The sequence below is a fragment of the Nannobrachium achirus genome (genome assembly GCF_963921795.1).
Source record: "Nannobrachium achirus genome assembly, chromosome: 8".
NCBI classification, from domain to species: domain Eukaryota; kingdom Metazoa; phylum Chordata; class Actinopteri; order Myctophiformes; family Myctophidae; genus Nannobrachium; species Nannobrachium achirus.
The window spans coordinates 5,144,462-5,163,921 of record NC_137817.1 but is presented as its reverse complement, the minus strand read 5'-3'; the positions used below and the strand labels follow the sequence as shown (position 1 = coordinate 5,163,921).

Genomic DNA, 19,460 nt, shown 5'->3' with positions numbered 1-19,460 from the left:
TTAGGTGATGACGGTTCAAGTGGTTACATATCTGATAACACAAATTGACATGAATCTAAAATACACTGATGATTGTGCTGTCAAACGATGAAACTATATGGAATCTATGGACAGGTTGTGGGGGTCCCTGCTTCATATCTCTCTCAGCTAAGGGGTCCTTGGCCTGAAAATGTTGAAGACCCCTGGTATAAATAAAGCTACCTTGAACCTTCTATGACCACATGTTTGGATGTTGTTCTGGCTAATGACTCATGCAGGCCAGGGTGTAGTGGAAGCAAAGGTGTTTCATTTATTTTGAACAGGGCTAGCCTATATAGGACACTATGGATACAGTTTACAGTTTACAGTTTAGGCATTTAGCAGACGCTTTTAATCCAAAGCGACTTACAATAAGCAGATAACATCACAATAATAAACAAGATAATATGTCAGTACATCATCAACAATATAACAAATGCAAATGGATATCTATCTAGAAAAAACACAATATAATCAAAGTTCTGAAAAAACCTAAAAAACAAAAACAAATGCTAACTAGCTTCATGTATTCATTGATTCTTTTTCTGTAGTGCTAAGGGTTTAGGTGGAGTCTGAAAAGGTGAGTCTTCAGTCCACGGCGAAAGCTAGCGAGTGAGTCCGTTGTTCTAAGTGCGACAGGGAGTTTATTCCACAACTTGGGGGCCAGGAGGGCAAAAACTAAGATAATATTCTTAGTGTTTATTCTATTGATTACTTTTTAGATTCATTGAATGATCAAAAAGTGTGTTTCTTGGATCACTTTTTATTTACTTTATGTTGGCTATCTGAAAGAAATCCTAAAAGATAGATGTAAAAATAAATATGATAGATATAAAAGATCTTCTGAATAAAAATACAAAATCAACAGGAAGTTGACATTTTTATAAAAACAAGAAAATTACCAATGGATGTGAACGGGGAACATATTTTGAATTTCTAATTAATGGAGCAATTATGCGTGCATGCGTGTGTAGGTACCGTATGTTCAGTGTTCTTCAGTGTGTCCACAATCAGTGTTTTCTTATCACACGGATACATATTAATGTCCTAAATGTCCTTCGCCTTTGTCCTATGAGGTCAAACTGTACAGCATGTCAAATCTCAGTCTGTTGTCAGGTTTTCAACATTGGTCCTACCGGTATATTCCTAGTTGTTGACATCCTGCTTATCTCCTATAATAATAAATGAGTTGCATCTTTGAATGTTGAGTTTCAGCAACAAATACAGAGTAAACCCCTGACTCAAGAGAGTTTCTTTTGTCACTCACTTATTCAGATGCAAGCAATGAAATGTTTGTGCAACGCATTCTACAAGACAGCAATACAATATAAAACAAGATAATAAAATAAATGATACAGTATTGTTATGAGGGTTACTCATAAACTACAACAATATAAAACAAGGTTACAGTACATTCTTACACTTTCAGTTGTGCCCAGTATTCCACTTTGTGTGTTGAAATATGCCCTCTTTGCCTTCTTGTAGTCTTTCTCCACTGCCTGTATCAAATACAAACGCCATAGAACAGTGTTTCTCAACAACCTTTTTCTGCATGGGCACACTTTTCATGTCCCAAGAATCCATGGGCACACCAACATAATATGGGGGTGTAAATATCATCACTGTCGGGAAGAAACCTTGTATTTCCAAGTTTCAAATTTGTACGTTTCTTCGCAAAGCAAAGCCCTGCTTCATCAAACAAGGCTGTCGCACAACAGTAGTGAAAACAGTGTGTGCTTGTAGATCGGCTGTTTTCACTAGTTTAAATCATTTTTAAAATGATAAATACAATACTGGCTTTCAAGCAGTTTCAAGGGGCACACTTGAGCCTTCTCAGGGGCACACCAAAGGTCCCCAGGCACAGTGGTTGAGAAACACTGCCATAGAACATCGATAACAGGAAAAAAGAAAATGAAATCTATTTAAAAGTGTCTCTTGTGTACCAGAGTGATGTGGAGGGTGCTGTCTTTGCTGCTAACCCTGTCGGGGGGGTCTCTGTGTCTGGACAAGCTCAACATGTGTATGGACGCCAAACACCATAAAGTGACACCAGGCCCAGAGGGAGCACTCTACCAGCAGGTAATACATACCATAATAAATACCACAACTATGGAGGTTTTGTCATGTGTCATCCTATCTTCGCTTACTGTAGCGTGAGGCAGCCTGATGTACAAGTACACCCCCTGGACATGATGCTAAGTTAGTATGTCACACAGGGACGTGCTGGGCCCCTGATTCAGCCCGGGAAAAAGAGTTGGAGAGGCCCTCATTGCGCGCTATAGAGAGAGATCTCTCTCTATAGCGCTGCTGCTACTCAAAGATTTGTGACAAAGTGACAAGCCAGTGGGCCAATTACATGAGTTATATTCGTTGTTGTTGGATGGAAACCTTGTATGTCCAAAACTGTTTGTTTTGTATTTATCATTTAAAAAATGATTTAAACTAGTGAAAACAGCCGATCTACAAGCACACAACGCCTCGCACCGCGAGGCGTTGTGTGCTTGTAGATCTGCTGTTTTCACTACTTTTGTGCAACAGCCTTGTATGATGAAGCAGGGCTTTGCTTTGCAAAAAAAAGAATTACAAATTTGAAACTTGGAGATACGAGGTTTCTGGTTTCTGCCCGACAGTGATGATTTACTTTGTTGGCCGCCCAGCCCCCAAAATGGAACGAAGGCCAACATTTTATTTGTATTTTCTTCCTAATGGCCGGCCTGGACCGGCCGGGAATGAACTGGCCATTCGGGAGTTGTCCCGCTTTTCCCAATGGCCAGCACGTTCCTGATGTCACATGATATACAGTACATGTACACCCATTTATGATGCTAGTATTTGCCACAGTGACTTAACCCCAGCCCAATCAGCCCTTGATGCTGAGTGGTAAATGGTGCATTTATATAGCGCCTTTAATCAAAGCGCTTTACAGAGATTGTGCATTACATTCACGTGCACACACATTCACACACAATGGTGGAGGAAACCATGCAAGGCACCAACCTGCTCACTGGGAGCTTGCTCAAGGCCTCTTCGACACTTAACTCTGGGGGAGCCCGGACTGGGAGCCCTTCGGGAACCCTCCGTGTTCTAATGACGGCAACTCTACCCCTGAGCCACTGCCGCCCCGGAGTGCCAAGCAGGGGGGCTGATTGATTGATTGAAGAATTTATTAGAAGTTTGCAATAGAAAAAAGTACAGTTTCATGACAGTACAAATCACTGGTACAAGGTCAACTAAAAGGAGATCCTAGAAAGCCGAGGCTTATTTCCACAGGAACCACACTTTAAGTATCTCATATAACATTGAAAGACAGACGGATAGAACATAGTACTTTATCTAAGATAATATCAGTTTCAAAAGCATAACATCAAATACAAAGGCAGAAAAAAGAATAATAAAAAAAGGGGGGGGGGGGGGGCATGGGGGCTTAGTCTATTTACAAGTCACGGGTAGCAGCTGTCTGAAGGTGACTTTTCATACCAATTTTGAAGGAGGCTAGGGATTTGCTCTCCTTTAGGGCTTGAGGAAGGGCGTTCCACATGTTGATGGTGTAGCAGGAGAACGAGTTAGAGCCTTGTTTAGTGTCAAAAAGTGATTCCACTAACACTCAAGAGGGGGCACAAGAAATGCAACAAATGTCACTGTTTGTTGCAGATATAATACATAAGAAATGAAGTCTGCACGCCTCCCTGGTCTGAGGAAGAGCCGTCAGGCTCGAAACGTTACCGAAGTAAACTCTATACTGGTAACAGCAAAATTGGTGTGCAGGCTTTTTTCTTATTTATTGTTGATTACTTTTAGTACAGCACCCACCCTATATGGCTCTGGATGTCAAACAGTGTTTTATTTCATAGCACTGTATTCCTGTAATTTGCTTCAGAAAATAGTAGGATGGGCCTATTTCTTACATTTAAATGCCATATATTCCTGAATGCAACAAAGGTCTCCATTGGCAATCAACCGCAAATTGGACTTGAATGTTTAGGGCCTCTAATATAGAGTTCAACTTGTTGCCGCAAATACAAAAAGTTATATCGTATAAACACTATTTCCCCCCACAGCTTCCTCTGGTCCTGACAGCTGCATCCCACTCATGCTTCCCCATGCAACCCAGCCTGGCGGAGATAAGCTCACAATGAGTGCCCTTTTCTAGTTCATTGTCTGTCTCTCTCTCTCTCTCTCTCTCTCTGTCTCCAGTGTGAGCCATGGCGTTCCAATGCCTGCTGCACGGCCAACACCACAGAGGAGGCCCATGAAGATAACTCCTACCTGTACAACTTCAACTGGAACCACTGTGGAATCATGAGCGACAAATGCAAGAAGCACTTCATCCAGGACACCTGCTTCTATGAGTGTTCCCCCCACCTGGGGCCATGGATTCAAAAGGTACGCACGACTGTCTCTCTCTTCTATGAGTGTTCCCCCCACCTGGGGCCATGGATTCAAAAGGTACGCACGACTGTCTCTCTCTTCTATGAGTGTTCCCCCCACCTGGGGCCATGGATTCAAAAGGTACGCACGACTGGACTGTCTCTCTGTGTTTGTATTTGGACATGGATGGGCCCTCGTTATTATGAGTGAAACAAAGAAAAAAGAGTTTTAAAAAAGGTTTTCAAGTAATAACGATACTTCAAAAAAGTGGAAAGAGTAGCAGTCGTCACTCGTCAGTGTAGTTCAAATATATACTATTCTAGGGTGCACAGTTCACCGTCGGCTCGGGCAAAGTAAACACTGAACTTTAAGGCAAGGACACCGGCACTCACTTTAGAACTAATTCTTCATAGTTTATTGAAGGCTTTTCATCCCAGCAGCAGCACACAAACACATGAGGTTTCGGCCTTCCTCAACTGAAGTGTCAATTATATAGGGGACCTCGGTGCCACGCACATAAGCGGTCCGGGTGAAACACTAAACAGTCACTTCACTTACAGATCGTTGGTTCACAATGGTGCCTAAAGCTCACAATTCTCTCATAACCAAGCAAAGGTGCCTGCTTGGAATAGTGGTTGAAATTTGCTCTCGTGGGAGAGTAGAGCTTGAATCCCAGGTACCTAAGCATTATGGATCGCAGCTTTTAACCTACACCATCGTCGTTACATGTTCAAGTTAATACAACTGCTGTGTACAAGAAAAGCTATTTAGATATTATAGTGTTATACACCTACAGTAGGCTAGCCTTGCGTAGCCAGACTATATCACTGCGTGGATATGAGTCAAGTAAATCTTTTCCCCCAGGGGCGGGTTAAAAAATGGATCTGGAGACAATTGGTTAGACCAGACCAATGGGCCCTGATTGGTCACCCAACTCTTCGGGGTGAGGAAATGGATTCACAATTGAGCGGTGCCAGACCCAAATCTTTTTATTTTATTTTTTTTATTTTTTTGCACCGGTGGATTTGTCTGATTCCAGGCAAACAGAGACAGGAAAGGAATACTGGACCAAATGATAGACCCATCATGTCTATAACATTACAACAATAAAAAAAAAATCTTAGATTGGGGTCCCAGAGAGAAGGGTCTGTGTGGCTAAATGCTTATGCTTATCAAACTGGAGGTCCTTGAAATGAAAAGGTTGAGCATGAGAATGTGTGAATCATTGTTTGTGCAGGAGTCTATTCTCATCTTATCCACTAGATGGCAGCATATGGCTGTATATGATATCAATGGGAATTTATTTAGATGGAAGTGCCTTTTAAGGTTATTTAATTTAATTCAAATAATAACAAAATGGGTCTATGTTCTGATAGCACTAGTTACCAGTAAGAAGCCCTAAGGGCGAGAAGCGACCTTGTGGTCACACGCATGGGTGCGAGCACATGGGCGTTTGCACATGGCTGCTTTGGCATGTATACCCTTCAGGTCGTCAGCTATATCCATATATGGAGTCTGTGAGGTCAGATGTAGAGGTATTGACCAGCTCCATATATGGAGATCTATAGGTGACGATCCAGTCGTCTCCATGTATGGATATCAGTGTTGTGATCTTCATATATGGAGATCCAGGTGATGATAGTCTGCAGTCTTGATTTGCAAATTAATTCTGTCTTGGCCATATGGAGTGTTCATATATGGGCATTGCCAAATATGGGCTTAATATTGATGACATCAGGGATCTCCATATATGATTGCCAGAACAGGCTGTCTTGGTCATTGGGTCAACAATGTGATGTCACAACAGGTCAGCTATAGACAATGAGGCATTACCCACTGACCCACTGACTCACATATGGACCTACGGTCGCAATTATAGAGTGTATGGACCTCCCCCATTCAAACATGATTGGAGGAAGGTCCCCACTCTATCCTCAGGGTTGCCAACACTCCTGAATTCGACAGGAGTCTCCTGAATTTTGACCCCGTCTCCTGCCATGCTCCTGGATTGTCATTTCTCCATGAATTTCTCCTGGATTGGGGGATTTCCCAGTCATTTCTCCTGGATTTGGATTTGGTATCAAACTCCAAAAATTCACCAGAACACATGAGATTACATCTACTATGTTCAAAATGTTCTGGGTTGAGGACCCCCAGACCACCCGCTTAAGGGGTGTGGGCAGTGCATACAATCACACAGATATATTCACTTATAAGTAAGTAGTGAATATTAGTATAGATGGGTCTTTCTTACATTGCGATCAGTTATCAGATCAAATTCTGTACACCTACTTTTTGCGTTTTAATCGCTGAAATTGTACCCATAATTTTCCAATGCAAGTAAAGCAAGCCTAATAACATTATAAAAATATCAAAGTTCACGAGAACACAGGAGAATACATCTACTCTGTTAAAAGGTTTCGGCGGGAGGACCTCCAGACCCCCGTTTGGGGAGTTCCATGCCCCCCCAAACTACCACAAATGTTGGCAACCCTGATTGGAGGAAGGCTGTCTCCTGCAGGGAAAACTGAAACTGATTTTTTTCTCCTCACAGGGGATAGGGCTTAAAGGGGAAGACCACCCATTTTCAATATTGAACTATGTCATTAATATACCTTAGAGGAGTTGTGTGGAAATTTAAAAAAAAAGTTCCCCCTCTTCTGTGTTGCCTAGAACTGGAGGATTGATTTTGGGGTTTGTATTGCAAATCACAACTTGACACACATTGTACTTCACAATACAAACCCCAAAATCAATCCTCCAGTTCTAGGCAACACAGAAGGGGGGGAACCTTTTCTATTTTTTCTAACTCCTCTAAGGTATATTAATGACATAGTTCAATATTGAAAATGGGTGGTCTTCCCCTTTAAGTGCTTATATAGACCAAAAGCTCTATAATAACTAGTCTCTATCAGAACATAGATGAATTAAATTAAATCACTTACCCTACCTTTAAATGTCATTTGTTGTGTGAAAACCTGACTGTGTATCTCTCTCTCCGACCCGTGTGTAGGTTGATCAGTCATGGCGTAAGGAACGTATCCTGGACGTCCCCATATGTATGGAGGACTGTCACAGCTGGTGGGACGACTGCAAGGATGACACCACCTGCAAGAGCAACTGGCATAAAGGATGGGACTGGAGTTCAGGTACTGGCACTGCACACGCACACACAGCTATAGTACCAGTAAGACTCCCTAATCACGTCGCATACACAAACTTTAGAAGGCAATCGTAGCCAATCAGGAGGGAATATGGGAAATGGGACTGATCCATGTTGATGACATGACTTTAGAGATGCTTTGCGTGATTTTAGGCCAAAATCTGTAGGAGCAGTGTCCAAAAATGTGTTTAGCAAAAATCGGCCTGATGGTGGCGCTAGATGGGACCGATGCATGTAGAGATACTGTGTACCGCTTTGCGTGATTTCATGGCATTTGTGAATCTCTGGGATGTCTCAGGTCATGCCAATCAGTTTAAAAAATCTTTCATTTTTGTAATTTAGTAATAGGAGATCTATAACCTCACATGCGGGGCATCGCAATCAGTTGTGAGCTTGTAGACCAGCTATTTTTGCTATTTAAATGGTTAAATGGTTACTCTTTTTGCCCACCCTCTTTTAACCTAGGCTACAGCCATATGTTTCTTGTTTGGATATTTTTTATACTTTTGTATTTGTATGCTCTGTATTTTGATGTTGTTTTTTACGCCGTGCAGCACTTTGACTTGACTTGATTCTTAGTTAAACTGTTTCTGAAATAACAATCTTAGTCTAATCTGCCTTGGCTCTCTCTTCCTTGCAGGAACTAACAGATGTCCGGTGGACGCCAAGTGCAGCAAGTGGACAGACTTCTTCCCAACGCCCCAGTCCCTGTGTGAGGACATCTGGTCCAGGTCCTATGAGTACACCACGCTGACCAAGGACTCTGGCCGCTGCATGCAGCTCTGGTTCACCGGACCAAACCCCAACACCAAGGTTGCAGAGTACTACCTGAACGGTGCCAGCAAACACCAAAGCTTCACTGTGATCGCTGCCCTCCTCGCCCTTCTTGTCACCTGTCTTTTTGCGTAGATGCTAGTTGTGCTGCGCAGATGTACGGTTGTGCTCGAAATCATTCAACCGCCTCTGAAAATGAGGTTTATTAGTGTAGCCACTGTTCCTTTAACTTTGAACTTGTGAACTATCCAGTTATTCAAACAATATTTATGTTATTAAAAGTTATTACAAGACAAAGTCTATGGTCTTGAGCATGTATTTGTCATATACTAACAATAATCTATGATGAAAAGTAATGTGGCTATTCAACCCTATTACTGTAATTTCAACACTGTTACCATATCATTTTAATGAAAAATACTTAATCAGCGCACACAAGTTTGAACTATTGTCCGTTAAAGAGCTTAAAAAAGGAAAGGGAAAAGGATATAAAACAATTGCAAAGGCAATGAAAGTTCCTAAAAGTTAAAAGTCAAAGGAACAACTGGCTACACTAATGAACCTAATTTTCATGGGGGTTGAAACATTTCGAGCACAACTATGTTAGTTACTTGTTCACATGTTATTTAGGTTGACATCACATAACACTGTTTTGTTTGGCCTCAAATACCAAGACTGTTATTTAGAATGTTGTAAGACCACTGGTTCTCAAAGTGGGGTCCTCGGGCCCCCAAGCGTCCTTGAGTGAGTTCCAGGGGGTCCCCAGCAAAATGGGGAGCAGTTTGATTTCACTATTATTCCACCAGCTAGAAGTTAAACCCAGTGAGAACGGATAAAGAATGACTATTCAGATCATGGTAGACATTTGTAGAATGATGTATTAAATCCAATCTAACAACAAAAATCTCCTACATGAAGATATTTGAGAACCTCTGGCATAGACCAATGCTACGTTTGATGTGTGGGACCGTGCCTGGTATCCTAGTTTGATGACTGGGGTTCATGCTACTCTACTATATCAGGGGTCTTCAACGTGTTCAGGCCAAGGACCCCTTAGCTGAGAGAGAGATGAAGCAGGGACCCCCACAACCTGTTCAGATTCCATATAGTTTCATCGTTTGACAGCACAATCATCAGTGTATTTTGGATTCATGTCAATCTGTGTTTTCAGATATTTAACCACTTGAACCGTCAATACTTAATAAACTTGACCTTTCACTCTGCACTTAGTCTGCTCTTTTTACCCTCTACACCAAAACTCTTTGCCAAAACTAGCCGATCTACAAGCTCACAACGCCTCGCAGTGCGAGGCGTTGTGAGCTTGTAGATCTGCTATTTTTGGCTAAAGTTCTCAGAATATGGGCGCTATAGGGTTCAAGTGGTTAATATAAAAAAAGGAGAAAAAGGTTTGGAGGACCCCCTGTAGTAGCTCTGAGGTCCCGGTCCCCCTGTTGAAGACCTCTGCATTACATGCTAACATTTGTAAATTATAGGACACCTCTTCTTCTCCTTGATTTGGTGTCCTTCTGGTGTAACCAGAATGATGATCTGGTGTCCTTCTGGTGTAACCAGAATGATGATCTGAATAAAATGACATGCAGTGAAGACGTTCTGCCTGTGCTATCTGTGCTGTCTGTTAAACTGTTACTACCCACTTACTGTAAACTCTATAGCCTGTTGTCGCTGTCGGGTGGAAACCATCTCTCTAGGGTCGTCCTCAGACGAGCCTTCCATCGTCGCTTCCAGTCATCCCGGTTCTCCATACATCCGGCCAGCTCGTTGTGCTTTGCGCTCCTGCGTCTTTCTTAAGATAATGATAATGAACTTTATTTGTATAGCACCTTTCATACATACAATGTAGCCCAACGTGCTTTACATACAAGTAAAATGCAATAAAATAAAATAAAAACAGAAACAGTGGTGTTAAAGAAAATAGAAAGAAGTCATTGAGGGCAAAAGGGATAACAATAACAACAAGAAATAATAAAAGATAATAATAAAAGATCATAAGAAGTACCACATACAAGTGGGGTAAATAAGTATTTGATACACTGCTGATTTAGCAGGTTTTCCCACTTAGAAAAAATGGCGAGGTCTGCAATTTTAATCTTAGGTATACCTCAACTATGAGAGACAGAATCTAAAAAGAAATTCCAGGAAATCACATTGTATGAATTTTAAATAACCAATTTGCATTTCATTGCATGAAATAAGTATTTGATACACCTACCGATCAGCAAGAATTCTGGCTCTCACAGAACTGTAACATGTTCTTTAAGAAGCCTTCCTATTCTACACTCATTACCTGTATTGCATCCTATTGACCCATGTTTGAAGTTGTTACCTGTATAAAAGACCCCTGTTCACACACTCAATCAAACAAACAGACTCCACCTTCTCCACTAGGGCAAGACCAAAGAGACTGTGGTCCCAGCTCTCTTCAGGTCATTGGCCAGGTCCTCCCTAGTAGTTCTGGACTGATCCCTCACCTTTCTCATGATAATTGATACCCCACAAGATGAGATCTTCATGGAGCCCCAGAAGTTGGAGTTTGATTTATTGAGTGTGAGAACAGGGGTCTTTTATACAGGTAACAACTTCAAACGTGGGTCAATAGGATGCAATTAATACAGGTAATGAGTGTAGAATAGGAGGGCTTCTTAAAGAAAATGTTACAGTTCTGTGAGAGCCAGAATTCTTGCTGATCGGTAGGTGTATCAAATAGTTGATCAAATACTTGATACAATGAAATGAAAATTAATTATTTAAAAATCATACAATGTGATTTCCTGGAATTTCTGTCTCTCATAGTTGAAGTATACCAAAAAGCAGTAGTCTGCAGTATCAGTGCAGGATTGATCCTGGATGAATGGTTTATTCTGTGATGTGTGTTGAAGTTGACATTGCTTGAGGTCTGGAATCAAACAGGCTTCAGAGAACAGAAGCACCACTGATCCACTGAGTCACAAGTCAGGTCACATTACCATACTTTATTTAAACACAAAAACATATAAAAAATATGTTTACTGTTCCAGTAGCATCAACATCTTTAACCACTTAATGAATAGCGAAAATTGCCGATCTACAAGTTCACAATGTGTTGTAAAGTGACGCATTGTGAGCTTGTAAACTGAAAACATCTTATAGACCAGTAAAACTCCATAATCGGGAGATAAGCAACCGTTACGTTGCATACACAAACTTTAGAAAGCAATTGTAGCTAATCAGGAGGGAATATGGGAAATGGGACAGATCCATGTTGATGACATGACTTTAGAGATACTTTGTAGTGCTTTGCGTGATTTTAGGGCAAATGTGTAGGAGCAGTGTACAAAAATATGTTTCGCAAAAATCAGCCTGATGGTGGCGCTAGAAGAGGGCCATGTGAGAAATCAGGGGTGGAGGTTGTGATTTGCCAGCCAAGGAGTGTGTGTGCAAAGTTTGGCATGGATAGGGGCGGTGGCGGAGATAAGAGTAGGGCCGAAAGTGTGACGTGACGTGACGGACAACCGGTGGAGCTTTCCATAGTTACTTGCGACCTGACGGTCGCAATCAAAACTGAGATAAAAAATAAATACAAAATAATTTAAACATTCTGCCTGCAATGACATGCCCAAAATAGGGATGCAAGATTGAATGTTGTTAAATTCTCTGCCACCATCAAAAATGCCAAGGTCGCTGGTACAGTCGCGTTCAGAAACAGTCTGGCTCGAAAAGAAAACAGCCCAAAATATCAGTCTGTTCCACTCTATAGAGGCCTAAAGGAATACGCAACCCCTTTCCTTGTGCACTGATCAGAGATCAGCCCATAACCACTTCCCTTACATACACCCTCTGTAAGACTGCGCTCAAATCAGCATCGAGGGCCTCAGGATCACATGGCCACTATAAGCCAACCAGTGGTTAGTCTGCTCCACTGCTCAGTAATTATGGGCTTCCATTCGCCTCTGCGCGCGTGTGTGTGTGTGTGTGTGTGTGGGTGTGGGTGTGGGTGTGTGTGTGTGTGTGTGTGTGTGTGTGTGTGTGTGTCTGACTATGTGGGGCGTGTGTTGATGCCACGTCTATTTTCAGATTTAAATGTGTCTCAGTAGTTTTTAGGATTTCTTTGTTTGTTTTGCTTTTAGGGATTTCTGTGATTGGCCATGTGCCAGTAAGATACATATAGTTCAGAGATGGTAAGGTTTATTTACGAAATACACATTTATTTTATTGTGTTTACTCAAGAACGGGCACTATAGGCTCAGAAAAAGATAATCGCTCTATCTAGGCAATCAGGTTTGTAAAAGATTGACACTATGCCTGTTTCCTGTCTTCCTGTCTGTCTGTCTGTCTTGTTTGTTTGTCTGTCTATCCAGAGCTAATCCCGCAAACTGCTGGCCCAATCAGCACCAGATTTCATATGCATAATGTCAGCATTTCCTTTTACACGTATGTGTGTTATATTTAAACTAGCCCTTACCCGTTCAAAGATATGAGCTCCGAAATGATGTGCAGTGTGTGGGTTATGGGATGAGGGATGGAAAGTAACTTTAACTGGTGCTTGCCTGATAATATGTAGGAGCATCAATGTAAGAAATACCCGTTTTGTTTAATGGCTACAGAGATACTGTGTTCCAACCCCCCCCCGCGCCCGCGCCCGCCCGCCCGCCCGCCTGCACACACACCCGCCTGCCTGCCTGCACACACACACACACACACACACACACAGCTGGTTAAACATGTTGCCTCATGCTAGATGCAGAATAGATTAGCCTCAAGCTAGATGCAGAATAGATAGTAGATACACCATAAAAATGCTAATGAGCTCCGAAATGATGTGCAGTGTGTGGATTATGGGATGTGCACTGTGCACACAGTATATGAGGGATGGAAAGTAACTTTAACTGGTGCTTGCATGCTAATATGTAGGAGCATCAATGTAAGAAATACCCGTTCCATTTAACGGCTACAGAGATACTGTGTACCGATCTGCATGATTTTGGACAACATCTGTAACAGGGCCAGAGTTCCCAGTCTTCCCACACAGTAAAATCTTTGTGTTACAAATGGAGCTGAATAGACCCAGTCCATGTTGTACACATGCTCAGAGTGAACAACATAAGACTTAAGGCCTGTTCATACTTTCTCCGAAACCGAACGGAAAGGTCCGGCTCGACTACAAAATGTAGTCACTCGCGACTTCTGAAAAGCATTACACCGAATTAGAGTTCAGAAATTTGCACGTCGGAAAGTCGGAAACTCACCGAACATTTCCGAGGTTTCGGATATACTATGAACAGGCCTTGAGGGTTTTACCATGCATTTTCTTCTAGCTGTATCTCTGGGATGACATCTTTCGTACAAACGTTTGCACGCACGCACGCACGCACGCACGCACGCACGCACGCACGCACGCACGCGCGCGCGCGCGCGCGCGCACACAAACACAATTCACACACGGTGTGATGACATATCCTGGAATAGCAGCAGGATGGCTGTGGTCTAGTGTGGTCTATTAATATCCAGCCTTTCTGAGGTCACTCACAATGCACACTGCTCTGCCTCCAGGCCGCTGCATACTGCACTTCTTGCTAAAACTCATTTTGGCAAGTCTATGCAAGTGAAATGCACACACACACTCACACACGCACGCACACTCACACACACACGCACGCACGCGCACACACACACACACACACACACACACACACACACACACACACACACACACACACACACACACGCGCACGCACGCACGCACGCACACGCACACGCACACGCACACACACTCACACTCACACTCACACTCACACATCACATTACACATTTCAACATTTTCATCAGCAACATTTCAATATAATTATGTAATAATAATATAACACTGTCCTACAAACTCCCGATGGTACATCCTGTATAAACTAACAGTCTGGCCCCTTTTGGACACCTTTGTGTGTGTGTGTGTGTGTGTGTGTGTGTGTGTGTGTGTGTGTGTGTGTGTGTGTGTGTGTGTGCGTGCGTGCGTGCGTTTGCACAGGTATTTCTGAGACAGTGGTTTTGGCTTGTGGAAGAATTGCTTAATGACTGTTGAGTAATTAGAGTGGCTTCCTCAAGTTTAACAGATTTACAGGCAGCCAGGGAGGCCACCAGCCGTTGGTTCATGTGTGGTCTGCAAAAGAACAATGTGAGCTACAACAATGGTGGACTAGAAAAGGGCACGGGATATCCTACATATCCACTCATTAAACAGAAACGAGTGACACTTGCTTGCTTGTTACCACTAGCCACGTTTTCCTGCTGCTAAAATTATTTTAAGTGGATTTAACAGTGTTACGACACACCCTGCCTAAACCAAAAGGCCTCTGTGTTTTTAAAACAGACAGGATTTGCCGTATTATGTTGGCAATTAACTGTGAGTCAGACAGCATGAGGGAGGCAGGGGCGAGTTTTCACTTCAACAACAAGGCCAATTCACTATGTTTTACACAAAACATCAAGAGCCTATCAGGACACAGGATAAAGGTTCACGATAGAAAATAAGAATAAGTAAAAAGCTAAAATTACAGTGCAGAACCACAAAACACCTCAGTGGCGAAACAGAGGGGAAGGAGAGCAAGCAGTTGAACACACGGGACCCCAATCTTTCCCTATTCAGGAGTCTTCAAGGTTTTTCAGACCAAGGACTCCTTAGGGTCGATCCTAGCCCTGAATACATGACTCTCATATACATGAGAGTCATGCTCGAACTTTAACATGAGGACCAGTGGGTAATCGAGCCCTCAACGGTTTGCGCTAGGAACATCAGATTTCAAAAATAAAGTGCTTACCCAAGCCAACTCTGCTAACGATTTGACGCCGCACAACGTTCATTACACGCCGCTCCCCGGTTGTTGAGTAAAAAGCATTTTTGTCCGAAATTATTTTGTTTTCCATTGGACTTCCTCGCTTATCCCAAATGATGATCCAACGTGCGCCTCACTTGTGCCACAGCGCCCCCACATGCTTGGTAGGTGTATTTCGCTGTAACAGGTAGGTTTTCACAGCTTCACTTGTTATAATTCTTAGCTTCTTGATTCTTTTCCCTTCTCCTCCGGTGTTTGCGCTCATGTGTCTCTCTCAAGTAGTCAAGTCAACAAGTGAGAAGATGTTCGGCCGCAGGGCGTGCACTACAAGACAACAATGTGTTTAGATTCAGTTACAGCCGATAGAGGGCGCAGTTGCGCACTTTGGGGGTAAGCGAGGAAATGACCCGGATGTCCAATGGAAAACAAAATAATTTCGGACAAAAATGCTTTTTACTCAACAACCGGGGAGCGGCGTGTAATGAACGTTGTGCGGCGTCAAATCGTTAGCAGAGTTGGCTTGGGTAAGCACTTTATTTTTGAAATCTGATGTTCCTAGCGCAAACCGTTGAGGGCTCGATTACCCACTGGTCCTCATGTTAAAGTTCGAGCATGACTCTCATGTATATGAGAGTCATGTATTCAGGGCTAGGTCGATCCATACCGTTATAAGGAGCCTAACTAAGTTCGGTTCGGCCCTAGGCGAACCCAAATATGGTTCGCATCCCCCGGTTCGGGGGGGCGTCAACCTACTAAATTCGGCTCTACGGTGCTGACGAAATGTTGTGACCTCCCGACTTCATTTCGGTACTCAGCGGTGTCTGCTCATTCATTCAGCCCGGCTTCACGTTCATATTCTCGGCTGTGAATCCAAGGAAACAGCGGTCGTTGGGAGGGAGACACGCCGACTTCCAAATGCTTGTGTGGCCGTCTTTTGGGCATCGCAGAGCGGAAACAAGTCAGCCTGGCTCTGGCTGGAGACGAAGAGTGGTGGACTGGGAGGCGCGCGCGCGACACACACACACACACACACACACACACACACACACACACACACACACACACACACACACACACACACACACACACACACACACACACACACACACACACACACACACACACACACACACACGCCTTTGCTGCGTGTATTGCTGCTAACGCGTCGCCGACCGTTTTTAAGAGAAAATAAGAGCTTAAACACAACTTTGCTAATTGCTAGTGTTCCGTGTTGATATGTTTTCCTTTTCCACAACGAGTTGTGACTGCGTGATGACATGCATGCAGCAAGGGAGGCGGCACGTCTATAATGCAGGGCTGCCAAGTTCCAGAAATTTTTAAGAGTGAGACATTCTGGGGGGGGGAGGTCGTGCCCCCTTTTTTGGGCCTTTTTAACGTCGATTTAGAGCGATTTCGTGGCGTGGGGCTTAAGTTTGTTGGCGCAGACGGGGTCACTACCTCATGCTTATAAAGCATTCAAACTGAGTGACCAGCATAAGTAGAAATAAACTTGTAACAAGAATGACCAATAAATATACATTTATTAGTAAAATGTCAACCAATAGCACCTTATTCAGTTCAAGTTTCAAAATTATGACCAGAACAAAACAATACAAAAGAAAAGGTGCAAGGGAAATTGCAAGTGTGGTTGCACTGAGTCACAAGGAAGGAATCTACTGGGAACTGAATTCCACTTTACCATTTATTTTAGTGCAATGTCATGTGAATCCTGACCAAAATCTTCACTTGTTGTGCAAACAACAAACAACAGCCTTACAAACCAGATAACATTACACAGGTTCAATTTGCTGGCAAAACAATACATTCATAAAATGTCAACTATATACAGTAGCAGCTTTTTGCTTCAGTGCAATTTTCTTTTTTCAAAGAAAACAAAATTAGAGGTGCAATTCTGGGAAACTGCCAGTGTGGTTGCACCGAACCTAAAATTTTAGGCTACTCCTTCACATTTCAGTAGCAATTGCAGGGCTCTGTTACTTACAGTACATGACTAAGACCTTTGACAAGAAATACAAAATTAACAGCGATATTTCTGATGCAAACATTGCAAAGGCTCTGGATAGGGTCCCTATAGGCTCATGGGCCCCAGGGCCTGGTAGACCTGTGCATTAATAAACCATGGCCCTGATTAGGGGGAACATCTGCAGAAAATAGCTGATCCACAAGTAAATTCACACATTAATACACCGGTGGCAGAGGAAAACATGTACCGGGATCAACTGAGGCTCAGTGTTTCTCAAGGATTCTTCAACACTAACTCTGGGGGAGCCCGGGATCAAACTGGGAACCCTCCATGTTCTAATGATCGTTTCTCTACCCCTGAGCTACTGCCGCCTTGTGTGAACAGATAGAAACTTATTTTTCTCCTCCCTTTATATATTTACCAGTTCCACTTGACCATACCTTTACCATTACATTACCATATTCTGAGAACTTTAGCCAAAAATAGCAGAACTACAAGCTCACAACGCCTCGCAGCGCAAGGCGTAGGCCTACACAGGTTTGGTGTAGAGGGGAAATCAGATCAGATTAAGTACATAGTGAAAGGTCAAGTTTATTAAGTATTGACGGTTCAAGTGTTTACATATCTGAAAACAAATTTACATGAATTCAAAATACACTGATGATTGTGCTGTCAAACGATGAAACTATATGGAATTTGGGGACCCCCCTGGGGGTCCCGACCCACAGGTTGAGAACCACTGGGCTACTGGTATTCTTCCCTCTAGTAGAGTAGTGTTGGTAGTGTTAGTGCAAACCGCCCTATCTCTTCTAAAGTCCTCCTCAGAATATGGGGATATTAGGGTTCAAGACAAGTGGATATAGTAAACCCATGACATTATTGCGCGTGGGCTCTTTCGTGCATGCGCTCGCGGGAGACAAGAGCTGGATTGTGGTCATCTTTGTGAAATATCGCCCGGCGTTTTGTCCCGGAGCGAGTGTGTTTCTCCACCGCGGGGGGCGGCGCGATCCCCGGCCCCGCAGCGAGAAAGCATCGCAGCCGTCTGTAGGGCTCTCCGTCTCGCTGCGTCGCCTGCATGTGTGTATAGAGGGGAGAGAGAGTGGAGGAGCAGAGCAGCTGCATTCACTGCGCTTAGAATTCTCCGTGCGACTTTTACCGAGTGAGAAAACCCCCGCAACTTTCGGGAGAGGTCTGTGGGATGACTGTAAAAATGCGTGAGAAATGGCATGTGTGGCGTGTGGCGTGAGAAGAGGTTAAATTGCGTGACTCTCACGCTCAAAGCGTGAGACTTGGCAGCCCTGTATAATGTGAGCTTGTAGATTAAATGTTTTTGACAGAGCTCGAGCCGAGCGTTTGTGAGTGTGAGTGAGAGAGAAAAGACCTTAGAAAACACTGCTCTGTTTACGCAGTTTCAACCCGGAAGAGAGAGAGAGAGAGTCGGAAAGCGTCTGGCCGAAACCAAGGAAGGTTAGGCAGGAACAGACAACACCCGGAATTTGGCACACCATGGGACGCCGCCATGACACTTTTGGGTGGCGGAAGTGACGAAGTGCTCATAGACGCTAATGTTATTTTGGGTGGCCACCCCGCCACCCATGGAGCCTAGATGACGTTGGTGACTGTTCTTGCTGAGACCTTCTTTGGCCGAAACGCAAGCTTGTCCCTGTTCCGGTCTGGTTCCGGTCTCCCCCAAGCCCCCTGTGATTGGCTGAACCGGACGTAGGGAGCGCTCGGTTGTAGTCACTTGGACCGCGCGAGGTGCACCAAAACCCAATTATCATTGCGTTTATCGTGCGCTTGCCCAGACCTTACGGCCTGGGCATAAATATAACGATTGCATTCACCACGGCTTCGTAACTCGCGCGGCGCTCCGCTGTTTGCGGCCGTTCGCGCCGCTTGCAATGTCGTGGACAATAACTGAGCGTCGCGGACAATAACAGTCAGGGCCGGCGCTAGCCGACAGTGGCTCAGGGTGCAATGCATTTAAGTGAGGTTGCCCATATTTTTAATTTTTTTTAATGTCCAATAAACGGCAGCTGCAGCGGCGCGCGCGCGCCGCGCTGTAGCCTGTCTATATATAGACTGTGCCCACTGCGCAGCCAGGTAAATAAACCATTACTTGCATTAGCTGATCGGAAGTTTTGTTTTATTATTATATTTGATATTATCACACCCCACCCACCACTGACCACTTTCTTAACATGCTGTAACAGCCAACACACGAGTGTTTTTTTAGGCTATCAGGGTGCCTATTTTATACAGTAACTTGTATGTGAATACAAAGCCATCACATTTGCATTTATATGGCTGTGCACTCCGAGCGCCCTGGTTGGTT

General features: G+C 43.6%; 1 protein-coding gene across 1 annotated transcript; it reads left to right on the top strand.

Moving 5' to 3' along the window:
• Window positions 1-1,968: 1,968 nt before the first annotated feature.
• folr (folate receptor) lies at window positions 1,969-8,458 on the top strand (the record flags this gene model as incomplete). The annotated part of the gene is made up of 4 exons (XM_080731153.1): window positions 1,969-2,097; window positions 4,213-4,401; window positions 7,400-7,535; window positions 8,190-8,458. 4 exons carry the CDS (start codon window positions 1,969-1,971, stop codon window positions 8,456-8,458), a joined length of 723 nt encoding a protein of 240 aa, XP_080587279.1.
• Window positions 8,459-19,460: the final 11,002 nt, after the last annotated feature.